This window comes from Balaenoptera ricei, chromosome 15 (genome assembly GCF_028023285.1).
Source record: "Balaenoptera ricei isolate mBalRic1 chromosome 15, mBalRic1.hap2, whole genome shotgun sequence".
Lineage (NCBI taxonomy): Eukaryota > Metazoa > Chordata > Mammalia > Artiodactyla > Balaenopteridae > Balaenoptera > Balaenoptera ricei.
In genome coordinates, this window is record NC_082653.1 from 63,802,951 (window position 1) to 63,822,249 (window position 19,299).

Here is a 19,299-nt window from a genome sequence, read left to right on the forward strand (position 1 = left end):
TTTAATAAGCTTTTAAATTAAATTATAGCATACTTTCCGAAAATTGTACTCATCACAGGGATATCAGGCGATGAATTTTCACAAAATGAACACACTCACGTAACCACCACCTAGATGACAAGACAGAACCTGACCAGCACCCAGAAGTGCCCCATCCCAGGCACTTGCTAATTGCACCGCCCGACCTAAAATTATAGATTATTTTGTCTGTTTTGAACTTCATGTAAATAGAAACACACAGGGTACGTTTTTGTGCCTGGTTTCTCTCTCTTGACAATTTTCACAGAATTCATCCTTATTATGTGTTATTATGTGTTAGTATATTAGTTCCTTCTACTGCTGTGTGAATATCAAGTGATTTACCCCCTCTACTGTTGGTGGACCTTTGGGTTGCGCCCCAGTTTTGGCCACTAGGAGCAGTGCTCCTGCGAAATCCTTGTACATATCTTGTGGTGCACACATGTCTACATTTCTGTTGAGTATATAACAGGGTGGAATTGCTGGGCGATAGACTTTTTACATGTTCAGCCCTAGTAGAGATTGCTGGACAGCCAAGGTAGATGTCACAAAACTTTGCTCTACCAGCCGTGTGTAAGAGTTCAGACCTCCACATCCTCACCAGCACTGGCTGTCAGACTCTTTCATCTTAGCCGTCCTGGTGGTGGAGTGGTGGCCTCTCATTGTGCTTTCGATTTGCATTTCCTGATGGTCCATGAGATTGAGCACTTTTTCATATGTTTCCTGGCCAGTTGGATATCCTCTTTTTGTGAGCTGCCTGTTCAAGGTTTTGTCCGTTTTTCACTGGTGCTTTCCCCTGTGTATGTGCGTCATTCTTCATTTTACCAGAAATTCTCTTGACTGGTCCATTTTTTCCTCTGCTTCTCACTTCACGGTCTTCCGAACCTTTTAAAAACTCAACTTTAACCCCTATTATGATGAACTCTTCAGCTTTTTTAAAAATTTGACTTAGTTGCTAATATTGAAAAATCAGGACACGGCACATAAAATCCAGATTTCCAGTTGTTCTTGAGAAGGTGGAAACTTGGGCAGCACTGGGTCACGTGGCAGTAGTTGGTAGAAGCTGTCCCCCTTTTTCCATTTGCTGCAGTCCACACTTGGCCAGTCTGCTGACTTCTAATCCACCGTGTTACTATGGACATTGGAGCTTATAGTCCTGGTATAATGTGGCCGAACTCCTGTACTTGGTCAGGAGACAGATGTGGAGCCAGACTTTTGGGTTGAATTTGGGCTCTGTCCCTCACAAGCTCTGTGATTTTAGGAGATTCTTTAACCTTCCTGTGCCCCACTTTACCCCTCAATCGGCTGCAGATGTTACTACCTACCTCTAAGATAGTTGTCAGGATTAAGTGTACTTAGCTCAGTGCCTGGTCTGTGGTGGGCGTTCAGTAATAAAACTTTGGCACTCACTGGATTTTCCATGGGACTCTGAGATACAGCTCAGCTGCAAGACTGTTACAAAAGTATATTATAGGGCTTCCCTGGTGGCACAGTGGTTGAGAATCTGCCTGCCAATGCAGGGGACACGGGTTCGAGCCCTGGTCTGGGAAGATCCCACATGCCGCGGAGCAACTGGGCCCGTGAGCCACAACTACTGAGCCTGAGCGTCTGGAGCCTCTGCTCCGCAACAAGAGAGGCCGCGATAGTGACAGGCCCGCGCACCGCGATGAAGAGTGGCCCCCACTCGCCGCAACTGGAGGAAGCCCTCACACAGAAACGAAGACCCAACACAGCCAGAAATAAACATAATAAATAAATAATAAAAATTAAAAAAAAAAAAAAAAAGTATATTATACTCTAAACTCTGGTCCCCTTTGGGGTGGGGAAGTGGGTGTCAGGATGTAGGGGTGGGAAGGAGACTTTTCCCTGTGTACCTCCTTGTGCCTTCGGATTTCAAGCCATGTGAGTGGCTCAAAAGTGAATATAGTGAAAGTTAAGCAGTTCAATGTGTTTTACACAGACAGTTTCATCCTGTCCCAGAACTCAGCTTGCTCTTGTGTCCTGTACCCTGTTCCCCCCTCCCCCTGTCATTGGGCAGAGCCAACCACCGTGGAGCTCTACGTGGATGGTGTGAGCGACATCTGCACGAAGGGCGGGGACGTCAACTTCGTGTTCACGGGCTTCTCCGTGAATGGAAAGGTTTGACATTTGTCACGTTTGCTCTGTGGTACATACTGGTCTTCTCTTACCTTTAAAAAAGCAAGAGGTTTTTAAACTGGGGGCTTTGAGCCCACAAGGGACCCACAGATAAGCTTCAAGAGGGCCTGGGAGCTCAATGAAATTGCATGTGAAACGTAGCGGGTGTTTTTAGGGGCCGGGTCTAGGTTGCTGGTCACTCCCCTGTCCAAGTATAGATGCCAGGATGGCTTTTTAGAGGGACAGGTTCTCAGGGGAGAGTTCCCCCTCCCTGCACCCAGCACCGTGGTTGAGATGTGCATATTTATTGCCTTCCTTTTCTTCATGGTGGGTTTATTCTCCTTTCCCTTGACCCTGAGAGTGAGGGCCTTTGGTCCCGGCTTTTTGTGTGGGTTTCTTGTTAGAGATGGGGACCCTGGGTATTTATTCTTTCGCAGTGGTTTGTAAAATAATTGTGCATCTTTAATTGAAGGTGTCTTAGAGTCAATGAAACAAAGTGTCATTTTACTGTTGCTGTTCCCTCTCCCTGTCCCCAAGCCTCCCTGGGAAGGGTATCCACAATCTCTACCATCTTTTCCAAGGAAACTTGACCCAGAGAAGGTCATGGGCTTCGTTTGGGGAGCAGGAGCAGGATGGACAGTGCGGCTGGGAGGAGAACGTTGCTGCCGGGCGGCTCCTAACTCCTCCTTCTCCACGGCAGGTTCTCAGCAAAGGGCAGCCCCTGGGGCCCGCAGGAGTTCAGGTGTCTCTGAGAAACACAGGCACAGAAGCAAAGATCCAGTCCACAGTCACACAGCCTGGCGGAAAGTGAGTCATGCATGTTACGCCCTGCCCCGAGGCTAGAGCCGGGCCCTGATTGGGGGGAGCTTTGGATTTAGGGAGACCTGGGTTCAAATCCTGTTTTGGCCTCTTAACTTCAGACAGGTTCCTGCCCCTCAGGGTCTCAAGTTCCTCATCTGTAAAATGGAAGTCATTTGACCCATTACATCTAGCGTTGATGCAATGATTAAATATGAGATAAATAAAGCACCTGCTGCAGGGCCTGGCACATGGTAGGCCTTCATTTAATGGTTGGGACTGGCTCTGGAGCCCGACAGCCTGGGTTTGAATCCTGGTTCCCCCATTTGCTAGCTGTCTGCCCCAGAGCAAGTTACTTAACGCCTCTGTGCCTTGGTTTCCTCATTTATAAATGAGGATAATCATGGAACCTACCTCTTAAGGTTATTGAGAAGATTAAATTACGATATTATCGTTTCAAACTGTCTGGCATAGAATAGGTGCTTAATAACTTAGCTCAATTACGATTTTTAAAAATCATTTTATCACGATTACATCACAATCATTTGTAGTTGGAACTAATGACTATTTAATTAACCTTGCTGAGTCAAATTTAAAGCATTTATGTAATGGATTTATATCGTTGAGTTGTAAATGTTAATAGATGTGCCAAGATTAATATCAGAATAGTTCCACCTGGTAATGTTGAAAGCACGCAAATCACCACTGACTACTTCAATACACAAATCTGACTAAACTGCAAAATAGAAGTTTGTAATGTGTCTGTCAGGACATCATCCAATTTTTAAATGATGATTGTTGAAATTATATGTCAGTTTTGAAAAATACTTACTGATGCCTCTCCAACCCCCTCCCCTGATCTGTAGGGGATCAGAGGAGGGGGTTGAATGTGGGACTTTCATTTTCTCTAGTTTCAGTAATTTGCTGCTGACCGTGCTGGGAAAAGTGACTTGAACTTTGCGATTCACTTTCCAAATCTCTTTCCTGCGCACTAACTAAACTGACAGTAACGTGCAGAACTGGGATGCTATGAACGTGAAGTAGAGGCTGAATCTTACCCAGACCAAAATCCAGTGGCAGTGTCAACTCTTTTGTAGCAAAGTGATTTCCAAGCTCTATCCAGTTATTACAGGCAACATTGGATGTAGTAAAATACCACCACAGAAGAAGAAACTGCATGAAATTTTTGGAGTTCCTGTCGCTGGAATTAGCCCTTTCATGGTCCGATGCTTTGCAAATCTAAAGGGCTAAATGTGTCAGAATCCTGGTGGTAGTGCTTCCATCTCAGCTCATCCCACTCTGGTCTTGGTTTGTTCACAGCTGCTAGAATCATCTTTGTCAGCTTCTGGTTTCATCACAGTTGCTTTGTGCAAGAACCCAGATTGGCTTCTATCTGTGTCTGATAACAGGTCTTAATAAACTCTGGGGTAGGAGTCAAGCTCATTGTCACCTGCCCTCCCCTAACGCTTAGTGTCATCTTGTGTAAGCGTCCGTCTCAGCCTATCGGGTCTGTCCTCTGTTCTTTACCCACCTCTCGTCCCTTCCCACTTCTGCTTTGGATGCTTCTCTTCTCTCCTGTTCATGCCTCTCGCTCTGGCAACACACACTTGAATGTTCTGTGACTGATCCTTGCTGAACCACAGGGACTGGTTTTTAGGCCAGAACTTTCTGGGTTTAAGGGAAACATCAGCCTTCCTTCCCATTAGCACACGAACCCCTCTCCTTGCACACAGCCAGTGCCCAATAAGTGTTGTCTGATGAGGATTTGTACAGCGAAGGATTGAATTTCATTTATGCTCATTTAACTGGCTAAGGGCAAGTTCGTGATAACTCAAACATTATTTTCTTATGCTTCCAATAGTTGTCCTAAAATTAGAAGTGCTCGGATTGTTGGGAGAAAGTGAAGTGGTATTTTGTATTTCTTAGGTTTGCGTTTTTTAAAGTTCTTCCTGGAGATTACGAAATCCTTGCAACTCATCCAACCTGGCCATTGAAAGAGGTGAGCATTTATTTCAGTTATGTTGATGGCCGTGCCAACAGTGTGCTGGTTTGGGGACAAATGTAGAGGTTTTCAATTCCAGATATGAAATGATTTTATGGTCTTTCTAGAAGTCGATGGAGAAAAACAATGGTGCTGCTGATTAGTTTGGTGGTACTTATACAGGAAAACTCCCTCCGTGTAGCAGATGTTGCTTATATTGGTTTCAGTTTTAGGTAACAACATTGTCACCCTGCTGTGAAACTGGTCTCTTACTAACAGTAGCTATTTTAAGCTAAATCAACACCAGAAGGACCTGATGAGATTATTTTATTGTTCTTTTTTTAGTCTGTAACAACAATCTATAAATATACTTAACAGTTTAGAAACTCTTGTACGTGTGCCCAAGGAGAATGTATAAGAATGTTTAGTGCAGCTTTGTTTGTAGTAGCAGAATACTGTAAACAACCTAAATGTCCATTAAGAGGAGAATGGATTGTGGTTTCATCACACAATAGAATTCTGTATGTCAGTAATAATGAATGAACCAGAGCTATGCATATCAATATGACTTGCTTAAAAGCATAAAGTTGAAGGGAAAAGGCAAATTGCTGAAGGATAAGGAAATATGATACCGTTTATATAGTCATTAAAAACACTTATGATAATACCACTTATGGATACATTCACATGTAGAAAATTATAAAGGCGTGAATGGGAATGGCAAACAGTATATTCATTATGGTACTGATGTTTGTAGAGGGAGGGAGGAAGGGGATGTGGGCATCTGCAAGGGTCTAGAATTGTATTTCTTCTCTTTTATTCTTTAGCTGGTTGGAACTTATATAGGTGTTCTTTGGTATAGATCCCTATATCTATTTTTTGTTTGACTGAAATAGTTTATAATAAAAGATCAAAAAAGGAAGAAAAATACTAAGCGAGGTTCTGTAATAACTGTGAAGAAACAAATTGAAGTTAAGACTTAAAGAGCATTTTGACAGGTTAGTTTTTATATTAGTTTTGAGGCTGCGTCTCATTTTTTTGCTAAAGAAGCATCAGTATTTCAGTTTTTACCTTGTAAGTTTTACGCATTTATAATTGATGATATAGTTTCACACCTAGATATGTCTGTATTCTGTTTATGACTTTGTTTTCAGGATTTTTCTCTTCTGGGCGACACTGAAAAATATTTCACTTAAAACTCCATAGCTTACACATTATAAATAGAATACATTTTAAGGTTTGCATTGTTTGTTAATTGTATACATAAAGGAATATGAGTTTATTCATGTAAAATTGTGTTTTAAAGTAAAGCAGGCTGTTAAAAGTCAGGATAATGGTTGCCCTTTGGGGGAGTAGTGACTGGAAAGGAGCATGAGGGGGGCTTCTAGGGTGCCGGTTCTGTTCTGTTTCTGGGGTGCCGGTTCTGTTCTGTGTCTGGATGTTGGATGCATGGTGAGTTTGGGAAAGTCACTGTGCTGGACGCTCAGACTGTGTGCAGTGTCCCCCATGTGAGTTATACTTTGACAAAGAGTTTAAAAATACACACATACATACCGTTAAACATGGAAAAAAATAAAGCATGTTCATTAAAAAAAATTGGAACATACAGAAGAGCATAAAGGAGTGGAAGTGGAAAATCTGGAAGGTGGAAAACTGTAAAAGAGGTACATTGTTACCATCTAGACGAAATCACCATCATCTCCATTTTGCCACAGTTCCCTTCACTTCATTTTGCGAATTAAAAAACAGTTGTTATGGTGCTACACGTGCAGTTTTGTATGTTGCTTCCCCCCAGTTAATATTTTAGTGTCAGCATGTCCTCGTGTTGTTAAATGCTTTGTGAGTGTTTATTCTTTTGGAAGTTGACGTCTTCTCTTGTAGGCAAGCACCACTGTACGAGTAACGACCTCCAACGCCAATGCCGCGGGCCCCCTCATAGTGGCTGGCTACAACGTGTCTGGCTCTGTCCGCAGTGACGGGGAACCCATGAAAGGGGTGAAGTTTCTTCTCTTCTCTTCTTTAGTAACCAAAGAGGTACGCAAAGAAGAATGAAGAACAAGAGAGGTTGTGGGCAGGGCTGGGGGCACGGGGGATCATAGACTAAGAATACACGGTTTAAAATGCAGGTCACTCACAGACTAGAAGACAAACGTATGGTTACCAAAGGGGAAAGCGGGAGGTGGGGAGGGATAAATTAGGAGCTTGGGATTAACAGATACACACACCACTACATATAAAATAGATAAACAGCAAGGTCCTACTGTGTAGCACAGGGCACTGTATTCAATATCTCGTAATAAGCTATAATGGTAAAAGAATCTGAAAAAGAATATATATATGTGTAACTGAATCACTTTGCTGTATACCAGAAACTAACTCAACATTGTAAACCAACTATACTTCAAAAAAAAATTAAATAAAAAATAAAATGCAGATCAAGGTTGATTTATAGTTTCAGCATTTAAGAACCTTGTGTTTCTCTGTTGACTCACAAGAAATTGAATGTCTGCACTGGGAGGCAGTGGAATTCAGTGGAAAGTGCACTGGCTTTGAAATCAAACAGACCCAAGTTCAGACAAATCCCAGCTCTGCCTCTGAGCAGCTGTGTGAACTTGGACCACTCCGGTTTCTTACCTGGAGGATGGTGACCATTTTTAACTTTTCAAACTTGAATGTAAAGATTTTACATTCTGTTATGTCCTCTGCTATGTCCAAGGTTTCAGAAATATATATTTTGTGAAATAAGACTTATACAAGTATTTTTAAATTTTTTTTTTTTTTAATTTTTTTTTTTTTTTTTAAATTTTGCTTGTGGCCTTTTTTCAAGTTTATTTGTTTATTTTTGCTGTATTGGGTCTTCGTTTCTGTGCGAGGGCTTTCTCTAGTTGCGGCAAGCGGGGGCCACTCTTCATCGCGGTGCGCAGGCCTTTCACTGTCGCGGCCTCTCTTGTTGCGGAGCACAGGCTCCAGACGCGCAGGCTCAGTAGTTGTGGCTCACGGGCCTAGTTGCTCCGCGGCATGTGGGATCTTCCCAGAGCAGGGCTCGAACCCGTGTCCCCTGCATTGGCAGGCGGATTCTCAACCACTGCGCCACCAGGGAAGCCCTATACAAGTATTTTTAAAGCGTGGCTATTTGATAATAATCAGAACTTGTAAGTGGAAAAGGAAGTCATTTTGGCTTTTTTCTCCTGGCATAGGATGTCCTGGGCTGCAACATCTCCCCAGTGCCCGGGTTCCAACCCCAAGACGAGAGTCTGGTGTATTTGTGCCACGCGGTCTCCAAAGAAGATGGCTCCTTCTCCTTCTATTCGTTGCCGAGTGGGGGCTATACTGTGGTGAGCGAAGCCGACTTCCGTTCTGTTTATGTTTGGGACACTTATATCACAGGAAGAGTCAGTGCCATTTGGATATCAAAGGACTGAATGGTTGGCCTGCAGTTCAATGAACATTTTATTTAGCAGTTACTGAAGATGTAACTCTGTCCCCTCAGTAACAGCTGGGAATAGTGCAAGTCTTTCTCTTTTAAATCCGAAACGGTTATGATTAATAGTGTCTCTTTGCCTGCTTTGAACCCCTGGTTATTTGTGGGCTGCTGGATTGAGTATTAATATTGATGGTTGAATCATGTTATTGGCTCTTGGTAATTAACCAACTTTTCCTTCCAGATTCCATTCTATAGAGGGGAGAGGATTACCTTTGATGTTGCTCCTTCCAGACTTGACTTTACAGTGGAACATGACAGCCTGAAAATTGAGGTAAGGCCTCTCTGTTGGAGTTCCCATCCCTGGGCACAGGTGTTGCAAACGTGTTAAAAAAAAAAAAAAAAAAATCAGTTTATCTAGAAGTACTGTTGGAAAAAACTGAATGTTGTACTCTCTTCCACTTCATTCTGGAATCCACTAGATCCTTCACCTCTCTCACATAATGTCTTTATCTTAGAGAATCAGAGCCCTATTTACATCTACTTCATTCAATGAAATATATTTACCGAGTGTCAGTGACATATATTTTAGGTACTATTCTAGCGACGGGCATATAGCAGTGATCCAAAGAGGCAAAAGTTCCTGTTTTTGTGGAATTCATGTTCTAATGGCAGAAAGAGACAATATACTTACAAATAAGTAAATAAGAAAGTATATGAGAAAGTCTTTGTTCTTTAGAAACATAAAGCAAGAAAGGAGATTATATAGTTTCAAGGTTAAGATAGGGTTGAGGTCTCATAGGTTGTTCTTGGGAAAGCCTTAGGGTGAAGGTGACTTCTGAGTAACAACCTGAAGGGGAAGAGGCAACGAAGTGTACTTACATCTGTGGGAAGAGTGTTTAAGACAGGGAATGGTGCAAAGGTCCTGAGGCAGGAGTGTGGCCAGAAGGTTTAGGGAACCCCAGAAAGGCCAGGGTGGCTGGAATGGAACGAGTGAAGAAGGGAGGAAGAGGAGAGAGCGTCAGAGAGATGGTGGGGTAAGTTGTGCAGGTCCTGGTGGGCCATTCTGGGTGACAGTTGGCACCACTGAAAGGTTCTAAACAGAAGAAGAGGTGTGTCCCCTCCAGCTGCCATGTTGAGAAGAGTCTGCAGGGGGCAAGGTGGAAGTGAGGGACCGGTTGAGTAAGTGAGAGCTGACAGAGCTTGGACCACAGTGGAATGACAGGTGGGGTGATGGATGGGGTGATACAGGCCCTAAAATAGACGGTAAGTGTGTTTTTCATCACAGTTCTATCTTTAATTACAGACGTAGAAAATGTTTACTGTAGAAAATTTTCTAGATAGAGCAAATCCCCAAAGAAAACAGCAGTCTTTCATAAGTGGACCACCCAGTGTTACAGTTATTGAAAAAATTAAATTTAATCGTTTTCTTTTAATGTTACATTAGAAAGTACTGCGTTAAAGTAGCTTAAACTGGTGGGAGCTAGCTTTTAGGTCACATTCTCAGTGGGGTTCTGACTCTGCCTTTTAAGATTCAGTAAAGCATTTGACTGTAGCACTGTGCCCTGGAGTGGGGATGGAAGGGTGAAGGTCAAGTCCTTAGTGCTTCAAGGGACTTGCACAGAAGGATGGGGGCAGGCGAGTGGGGAAAGACATTTCCCAGATCACAACCAAATGCAAGGTTTTAAACAGACATGAATGGAATTTCAGGGAGTGGCTTGTAAGCTGTATGAGGTCGGGACCGTTGAGTCTTATTCTTTATTTATTTATTTATTTATTTATTTTTCCTTGGCTGTGTTGGGTCTTCGTTTCTGTGCGAGGGCTTTCTCCAGTTGTGGCGAGCGGGGGCCACTCTTCATCGCGGTGCGCGGGCCTTTCACTGTCTCGGCCTCTCCCGTTGCGGAGCACAGGCTCCAGACGCGCAGGCTCAGTAGTTGTGGCTCACGGGCCCAGCTGCTCTGCGGCACGTGGGATCTTCCCAGACCAGGGCGCAAACCCGTGTCCCCTGCATTGGCAGGCGGATTCTCAACCACTGCGCCACCAGGGAAGCCTGAGTCTTATTCTTTACTGTATTCCTAACACATGATTTAGTGCCAGGTACGTGGTAGGTGCCTAATAAAAGTGATTGTTGAGTGAATATATAATTTAATAAGTGGGTTAACCACGTCTTTTTAGAAGGATCAAGAAGAGCTACCTGACTAAAGAGGAAGCCATTTTATTTTTTTAGAGTGCAAATGCTGTTGCATATATGCATTCATTCAGGAGTCATTTATTGAGTGCCTACTGTGTACCAGGTGACTAAGACAGAAAAGGTCCCTATCTTCATGAAGCTCACTTTCTAGTGGGAGGTAGACAAACTAGAAGAAATCAAACAAGGACATACCAGATACTGGGGAGGTTTTTGCTGAAGCCTAGAGAGTAGGTTAGTGTGATGGACAGCAACTGGCTGGGGCATGAGGCAGGGGCTCCCGAGAGAGGGTAGTGAGAGCATCTCAGAGGTGGTGACAGTTTGAGCTAAACCTGAAGGACGAGAAGGGGCGGCCTCTCCCCCATCCTCTGCAGGTGTGGGAGGAGATCCAGGCTGAGGGAGCAGCTGGTGTGAAAGCCCCTCGTGGGGAAAGCATGCAGGAACCCAAGCTCAGGGTGGCTGGAGCCCAGCTGAGTGCAGAGAGCCAAGCCCTGGCCCTCACAAGTGAGGAGGGCCCAGACACATAAACCAAGCGGAAGACAAGATGTGGGAAAGGGCTGCGGGTGGGTGAGCTGGGAGGGAGCTGGCTGGCACGGGGCACCAGGAGAAGCCAGCGTAGGCAGGGGTGCTGAGCGACAGCGTGAGGGGCATGAGGGGGGCTTCTGCGGCTCAAGCACATGACAGCCTCCTCCCTGTTCTTCATCTTCTAGCCGGTGTTCCACGTCATGGGATTCTCTGTCACTGGGAGGGTCTTGAACGGACCTGAAGGAGAGGGTGTCCCGGACGCGGTGGTCACCCTGAACAACCAGATCAAAGGTGGGCAGACACGTTGGGCCCTGGCCTGTTTGCCTGGGCTGGATTTTGCTCACAGAGAGGAATGGAAAGGAAAGAAAATCTTAACGACTCTATGAAAACATGCCAGCTTTTGGTCTCGAGTATCCCTGTGTAGATGAGGGCTACACAGTTGTTTTTGTCTCATCCTTTGTCGGCCTGTTTTTGTTTTACAGTCAAAACAAAAGCCGATGGCTCGTTCCGTCTGGAGAACATAACAACCGGGACGTACACCATCCACGCCCAGAAGGAGCACCTCTACTTTGAAACCGTCTCAATCAAAATCGCACCCAACACGCCTCAGCTGGCTGACATCATCGCCACAGGGTAAGGCGGGCGTGCAGGGCCTGGAAGGGCCGGTGCTTACGTTGGCGGCCAGCGGAGAACAAGCCCACCTTCGATCTGACCGTGCATTTCTGCCAAGGGTCCACATCCAGTCTCAGACACCTATGGAGAAACTCAGGCTGGCTTCTTTAGAAAGATCAGAGCTAAGTGTTATAAACTGAAGGTGCTTAACTGTTAGCTGCTTCAAGAAAATCGTCTTGCTTCAAAGTTAAAACGGGTTCAAGTTAGAAGAAGATCTGTTGTGCCTGACTTCACATCTGTGAGGCCTGCCTTGGCTTCACTGGAAGATAGTGTAGTCGGTTGAGAACGTTTGCTGTAAGATGCTTCGGGTCGTTGTCACAGTTCTTCCCACTTTGTTATACTTATTGTGAGTTGTGAGGAGATATCCTGTGGTTGAATTCCTATAGTTTCATCAAGTAGTGACACCGTCTAGTGCAGAGAACCCCGGCCTTGGAGTCAGAGTTTGGGTCTTTCTCTTATCCGTGTGTCACCTATAGAATGGGGAGGCTGCCATCCCTCCTTGGCAATAGGTGCTCACTAAACAGTAACCTAACGGGGTGGCGGGTGGTGAGCAGGGTCTGCGTGGAAAGAGGCCTCTGAGAGCAGCGCGGTGCGGATGGGGGCATAGCACTTGGTGTTGCTGGAGTGTGAAGTGCTGGGTGGATGAAGGGAGCAGATGTCAGAGGGCCTCCTCACTCCCCGTTGGAAGGCGAGGATTTTCTCCACCAGGGAGAAAAGTCAAGGGGCCGGTGAACGGTGTGAGCATGGAGGTAACGTGGTTAGATTTTTGTCTTCAGTGAGACACCGTGGTGCCATGGCTGGGGGGAAGGCCTCGAAGGGGACAGAAGAGGGTGCGGGAGGCCTGAAAGCAGAGTTAACGAGGGCCTGTCTTATGGGGAAGTCAGGGACAGATCGGGAAGATGTCTCGGGCTTCCCAGCCTGAGAGGCAGGATGGCCGTGGACGGGGAGAGGAGCCGGTTGGGGATGAGGCGTCAGTTTTGGCCGCGGCGGTCCATAGGCCCGCTAGGTGGCGCCCTCCACCAGGTGCTTGGACAGATCGTAAATCGGGAAGACTCGACGGCAGGTGGCAGCCAGAGCCTCGAATGTGTAAGAGCAGGTAGAAGTGGATCAGTGGACTGGAAATAGAACGTCAGCCTTCGAGGGGCGGCCTCAGGAGAACCTGGGGCGGGGGTTTAGGTGTGACCTCCCGACGGTCCCGGAGGTCCAGGAGCTGAGCCCTGAAGACACGCTTTATTGGCTTGGTCGCTGAGGAGGTGACCATTGTCTGTAGGCAGGCGGGGGGTCCGGGTCCGGGGTTCAGTGTTGAAAGGCAGGCCAGGAAGCAGAGCACCTGTGGAGCCTGCTGCCGTGTGTGTCGTGGTGGAGCCTCAGGAAGTGACTCCTGGGCTGCAGTTCTCCCTGCTTCCCTCATAAACAGTTCTGAGCAGCGACTCCAGGTGAGTCACCGTGATAAGTGCTGGGTGTGTACAGGGAACCAGGCTAACGTCACAAAGGCAGGGGTCCAGGAGACAGACTGAAGGCGAGGAGTCAGTGATGGTAAGTTGGGGTGGGGGTGCAGGAAGAGCTCAGGGACCCCGAGGCGACTTCGTTTAGGTGGGGCGCTGTGGAAGCCGAGACCTTCGGGAGGACTGAAAGGTAGCTGAGTGGAGGGCTTGGCAGGCAGAGGGGAGAGCCTGTGCCGGGGCCTGGAGGGGACAGGGGAGCTCTGGGGTCGGGCTGGGGACAGCCAGCGTGGCTGGGGGCGATGGTGAGGCTGGAGGGCCACGTGGCCTTGTAGCCATCTTGTGGGGATGGGCTTCTCCCCAAGTGCCGTGGGAAACCATTGACGAGTTTTCATCAAGGGAGCCGTGTGGATCAGGGCATTTGGGAAAGTTTTTTTTTTTTTTTTTGTCTTTTTTTCTCCTGACTGCTATGTGGAGAGTGGATTGGAGGAAAGCCAGGGTATAAGTGGAGGGCGTAGATGGGAGGTGTGACAGTTGACTGGAGGAGATGGTGACCGGTGGGACCGGGGATCCTGCTGGCGGGGGAGGGAGGAGGCGTAGGTGGATTTGATGAGTGATATGGAGGCTTTGTGCATCAGAGCCCAGGTTTCCTATTTGAGCATCTGGGTAGATGGAGGAGGTGCCATTCATGGAGATGAGGAAACGTAATTTAATTTTATATTTATTTTCTTCTTTAAAGTGGAATATTTGGGTCAAAGAAAGTGAAACAACATCTGTTGAGTATCATTGGAAAAATTCATCATTTTCCTTTTGGCCCGTTTGCCTTTTAATTCATTGATATTTCTTACTCTTTCTGTTTTTCCCTTTTAAAAAAATTATTTGCTAATTTATTTGAAAATCAAACTCTGACTTCTGTCTAAATGGCAATGAGAATATAGTTGTCTCACGATGCACCAAAATTACTGATTTCTCTTAAATAATGTATTAAATCCTGATGAAATAATTTATTGACACATCAATTTTTTAGAGCTTCAGTATAACAAAACACTGTCTTACTGGCTTTTTAGTTCTTTTTCTAAACTAAACCAATATATATTTGAGGTTTAGGGTAATTGGACACTTTTTTTTTTTAATTCTTTTCCTTTTTAATTTTATTTATTTATTTATTTTATTTTTGGTTGTGTTGGGTCTTCGTTTCTATGCGAGGGCTTTCTCTACTTGCGGCAAGCGGGGGCCACTCTTCATCGCGGTGCGCGGGCCTCTCCCGTTGCGGAGCACAGGCTCCAGACGCGCAGGCTCAGTAATTGTGGCTCACGGGCCCAGTTGCTCCGCGGCATGTGGGATCTTCCCAGACCAGGGCTCGAACCCGTGTCCCCTGCACTGGCAGGCAGACTCTCAACCACTGCGCCACCAGGGAAGCCACTGGACACTTATCTTTAATTGAGAATATGAGCTAAAACTGATTGTATGGTTAAAATATTTAAAACTTAGGCAAAGAGGTTCAACTTGGAATGAATAAGGGGACTTCCCCCCTCCCCAACATGGACACAAATGAAGGGAATATGGAAGGTCCTTGAGAATAATTCCATCAGTAGTCCCTTCCTATCCATTTTCTCTGATAGTACACAGTAGGGAACCAAAAGGCAAACCTTTGAACCTAGATCAGGGGCTGGCACACTTTGTCTGTCAAGGACCAGAGAATAAATATTTCAGACTTCACGGGCTGATAAGGTCTCTGTGACGAAACCCGCTACAGACAGTTCATAAATGAATGGGCTTGGCTGTGTTCCAGGAAAACTTTATGTGTGGACACTGACATCGTAGTAGCATGTCGTTTATTATGTCATGAAATAATCTTTTGATTTTTTTTTTTTCCCCCTTTAAAAGTGTGACAACCATCTGAGCTCATGGTCCCTCCTGAAACAGGTGGCTGGTGTGACTTGGCCCATGGGCTGTGGCGCCTTGCCCCTCACTGTCCAGCCTGAGCCCCCGTGGCCGGGCTGGTCACATCCCTTTAGGGAGACGGCTGTGCTTTCCTTCGCTCCCGGACTTCACACACACAGCGTTCCGCCGCCTTCTTGTTCCTTCTGCTGTTTTTTCTTTGCAGCAGAGTGGGTGTGCCAGCATTTAGTGCACCCCATAATTATCCAACACTGAATCCGGCATTTTTTATTCTCCTGTCAAAAGGCACAACTGATTTTTTATCTAAAGTGATTCTCTTTAAGATTAGAAAATATAACCTTTAGGCAGTTGAAGAAGGGATTGTGGCCTCCAGCTGTGGGACATTATTACACTTAAACACACCAACTGACTAAAAATGAAGACGGTCACTCCATGGACGCCGGGCTTCATTGGTGTTTATTAGCAAGCGGATGTGCCTTTCATGTGCTTCTGGAGGGGCACCTTGTAGCACTTTACACACTGCTCATTGCAGTCTCCAGTCTGAGCCATTACCTTAATAGGGCTTTTCACTTATAAGTTGCTTCTGTGGCTCCTAGCTCCTAAGGAGTTCAGTTTTAACTCTGCATTTTTGTTTAACTTAATTACCTTTCCTATTCAGATCTCTCAGATTGCTTTTATCTGTGCATTATATATAATCACAGGCGAGGAAGGCGTCTTTGATAACCCTGCCTTATTTTATCCCCTGGGTAATAACACACTTTCATAGGCAGCTTACAGCTCTTGCTTTTAAGGACTAGTGCACATTCTCAGTTCGAGGCAGCTCCACCATCAACGACCCAATTATCTGAAGCATTTTTATCATCCACAGATTGTTTGAAAATTGCTTCTGCAGTGGGGGATGGCCAGATGTCACCCAGAACATACAAACAGCCCCACCCCGGGCCCTCGCTCTGCCTTTTCCTTATGCAGAAAGAGGTCCAATCTTCTTTCTAAAGGTTGCTTTGAAAACTGGAGTCATTTGGGCTGCATTCCTGTCTCTTCATTAAGATCATACTAGTCTTAGGGACGAGGGCTGAAAGAGGGATGCATAGTTTGGGTTGCTAAGCACCTTTCCTGTGATAATTGAGTTCTCATGCTGGAATGAATGGTCCCCTTGTTGCAGGTTCAGTGTCTGTGGCCAGATATCAATCATTCGCTTCCCCGACACTGTCAAGCAGATGAGTAAATACAAAGTTGTCCTGTCCTCTCAAGACAAGGACAAGTCTTTGGTCACCGTGGAGATGGATGCTCAGGGATCATTCTGTTTTAAAGCAAAACCAGGGACCTACAAAGTCCAGGTATGATGAGTTTTGTTCTATTTAAGATATTTGAAAAAACACCAATGATTTTAAAAGGGTTATCTTAAAATGGGGTTAGAGAAGGAGCATTTCCATTCCCAACTTCGTATTCTGAAATCTTTACATTCCTGCATGTCACAGTTAGTAGAGCAGACAGGCAACTGGTTTGAAGGTGATGCAACAGGCCTTTCTCTTTTCCAGTCCTGATGTTTATTAGGGGTTAGTATCAGGCTGCCAGTCACGCCTCCACCTTCTCAGGCTTCTGGCTGCTGTTGAATATCCATGGGTCCCCAAAGGAGATCACAGTGAACTCTTTATTAATGGCAGCTCAGTAACATCCACAGAGCATGGCTTCTGGACCGTGAGGCCAAGCAGAGCTTCCCTTTTCCTGCCTTGCTGTAAATTGAAGACGCTGGGCAGGCACCACCTGATTTCTCCATCCAGGCAGGTGGAGAAGCAGGGGAGACCCTGGCTTGTAGTCTCACCGCCAGGGTGAAGGCCTGAGCACTGGTGGGGGCAGTGGGCAAGAGATGAGACAGAAGTGGAGGTCAGGCCACCGGCCCCGTGGGGTCTCAGGCTCTCACCCATCAAGTCAGGTGCTCCCTGGGGAAGAGCAGGGGAGGGGGCTGGGAAGGGTCCTTCTAAGACTTTGCTCTCCTGTAGGGCCAGTGGGATCCGCCCCCCCTCCCCCACCCCTGCTAAGGAGATGGGGTGGGGGCACAGCTTTGCCCCTGCTTCCACGAACAGCATACTGTTTGGGTTGTCAGCTCCTTTACCAGCCAGCCAGCGTCTTGTGACGTTGGACACAGGGACAAGCCTTTAGAGGCCCTTTCAGAGGCATGATCAGGCACTTTTCCAGGGAAGAGCAATTCCAGAATGTGATCTCTACCAGGGATGAAGAAGGCGAGCACCGCCTCCTCTCCCAGTCCCTTTGTGAGCTTGAGAAAGGCACACAGAAGTGAGGGGAGAAGAAATGGCCCACTTCCACTGTTGGTCATCCACGTGGCATCCACAAGTTCACAGCTCATGTCACGAGTGACCTCAAGCCAGGATCAGGTTCTGGGATTTAGTATGGTTTCCAGCTGGGTGCACACGATCAATGACAGCTTTGCGTGCCCCGATACGCTTTTGTGTACACCCTGGCACTGCTGAAGGCTAGTGTTTTATGTCTGCTTAGAAATATGTTTTCTTCACACCGGCTGTATGCAGATTTGTTGTAATTATAAAACTAGGCCTAGGAATGAACCTTCGTCCTACAGAATCTGTTTAGCCTTGGGCCCAGGTGGATGTTCTGGTGCCATGTTGGCCAGGGAGCAGTGGCCCTGATGCAGCCGCTGACCTTGTTCTGTGTGTCCCACAGGTGATGGTTCCTGAGGCGGAGACCAGAGCGGGGCTGATGTTGAAGCCTCAGACGCTGCTTCTGGCTGTGACTGACAGGCCCGTGATGGACGTGGCCTTCGTGCAGTTTTTGGCATCGGTTTCGGGGAAAGTCTCTTGTTTGGGTAAGATGTCAATTGAAAGCAAGAACAGATAGATTCAAAGAAGTAGATGGGGAGAGATGGGATTTTGGTGAGCTTTTCCTCATTGGGCAGCATTGAAGGTAAAAGCAGAAGCTGCTCCAGGGGAGTGGTGTCTGAGAGTCTGTGTCGTGTGTAGTTCTTTCTGAATAATTGCCACAATCACCATAACATTTCTCTTTGAGTAATGCTGCTTTGGCTTCCAAAAGAACATGTGGGTTTCTTTTTATTCCCCTCTGACTCTGAAAGGAAGATGGTAGTTGGGCCCAGGTTTCCATCCCAGCTCTGTCACTTACCAGTATGAGACTGTAAGCATGTACTTGCCCAGCCTCAGTTTTTCTTCTGTAAAATGGGAATACTACTGCTCTCAGGGGGTTTTAATGAGGCTTAAATGAGGTCATGTCAAGAGGCAGTGTAGCACAGTGGTTAAGATCATAGACTCTGGAACCAGACCACATGGGCTTGAACCTTCGCTGTGTGACCTGGGGTAAGTTACTTAACCTCTCTGTGCTTTGAGTCCCTCATCTGTAATGTGGAGATGTTAATAGTACCTACCTCACAGGGTAGTTGTGAGGATCAAATGAGTTACTGTATGTATAGCCGTTGGAAGTACCTGGAACACAGCAAGAGCCATATTAATCTTTGCCATTATTAGTAATGATGATTAGTTATGATGATGATAAAGGGCCCAGTTCTATACCTGGTATGAAGTGGATTTTCAATAAAGTTTCATCACCTTTGTCTATTTTTCTCTGGCTCCTGTTGATCCTCCATAGATATTACTTCCCCCGATGCAATAATTGCTGGGTGGCTTCATTGTTTGGTACCGATGACAAGCATAGGGGGAGACTTCCTAGAATCAAGTAGATGCATGTTAGCTTTGAAGGAACCTCCTGGCACTGTCCTTCAGGAGCTAAGGGGTGGGAAGCAGCACACAGAGATTGAGGGTTCGAACGGGTGCTATGGTTCACAAGGCAGTCGAGTGAGGCCCCCGCATCTTTTCTCTGCAGACACCTGCGGTGACCTGCTGGTGACCCTGCAGTCCCTGAGCCGCCAGGGCGAGAAGCGGAGCCTCCAGCTGTCCGGCAAGGTCAACTCGATGACTTTCACGTTTGACAACGTGCTGCCCGGAAAATACAAAAGTAAGAACTGAAGGCAGCACTTCCTGTCTTTCTACACTTTCTAGAAACCTGCTCTCAAGTTGCATCCCAGCTGTACAGTTGTACTCGTTTAACTCTTCTTTGCCCCTTGACCTTGAATGTGCATTATTTAGCCTTGGGCAGTAATGCGGGAGTTGAGGCTTTATGAACTAACGGCCACCTCATCAGGATGACCCACACACTTCTTCTCATGCCGTTTTAT

General features: G+C 46.3%; 1 protein-coding gene across 1 annotated transcript in view; it reads left to right on the plus strand.

The window, feature by feature from the left end:
- LOC132348556 (BOS complex subunit NOMO1) overlaps positions 1 to 19,299 on the plus strand; it is a 53,162-nt gene that overhangs the window by 6,165 nt on the left and 27,698 nt on the right. Inside the window, exons 4-14 of the mRNA XM_059896157.1 lie at positions 2,057 to 2,157; positions 2,855 to 2,961; positions 4,879 to 4,951; positions 6,815 to 6,967; positions 8,131 to 8,268; positions 8,599 to 8,688; positions 11,253 to 11,358; positions 11,550 to 11,700; positions 16,246 to 16,420; positions 17,781 to 17,922; positions 18,948 to 19,079. Of these exons, the coding sequence (XP_059752140.1) occupies positions 2,057 to 2,157; positions 2,855 to 2,961; positions 4,879 to 4,951; positions 6,815 to 6,967; positions 8,131 to 8,268; positions 8,599 to 8,688; positions 11,253 to 11,358; positions 11,550 to 11,700; positions 16,246 to 16,420; positions 17,781 to 17,922; positions 18,948 to 19,079 (1,368 nt within the window). The remainder of the gene's footprint in view (positions 1 to 2,056; positions 2,158 to 2,854; positions 2,962 to 4,878; positions 4,952 to 6,814; positions 6,968 to 8,130; positions 8,269 to 8,598; positions 8,689 to 11,252; positions 11,359 to 11,549; positions 11,701 to 16,245; positions 16,421 to 17,780; positions 17,923 to 18,947; positions 19,080 to 19,299) is intronic.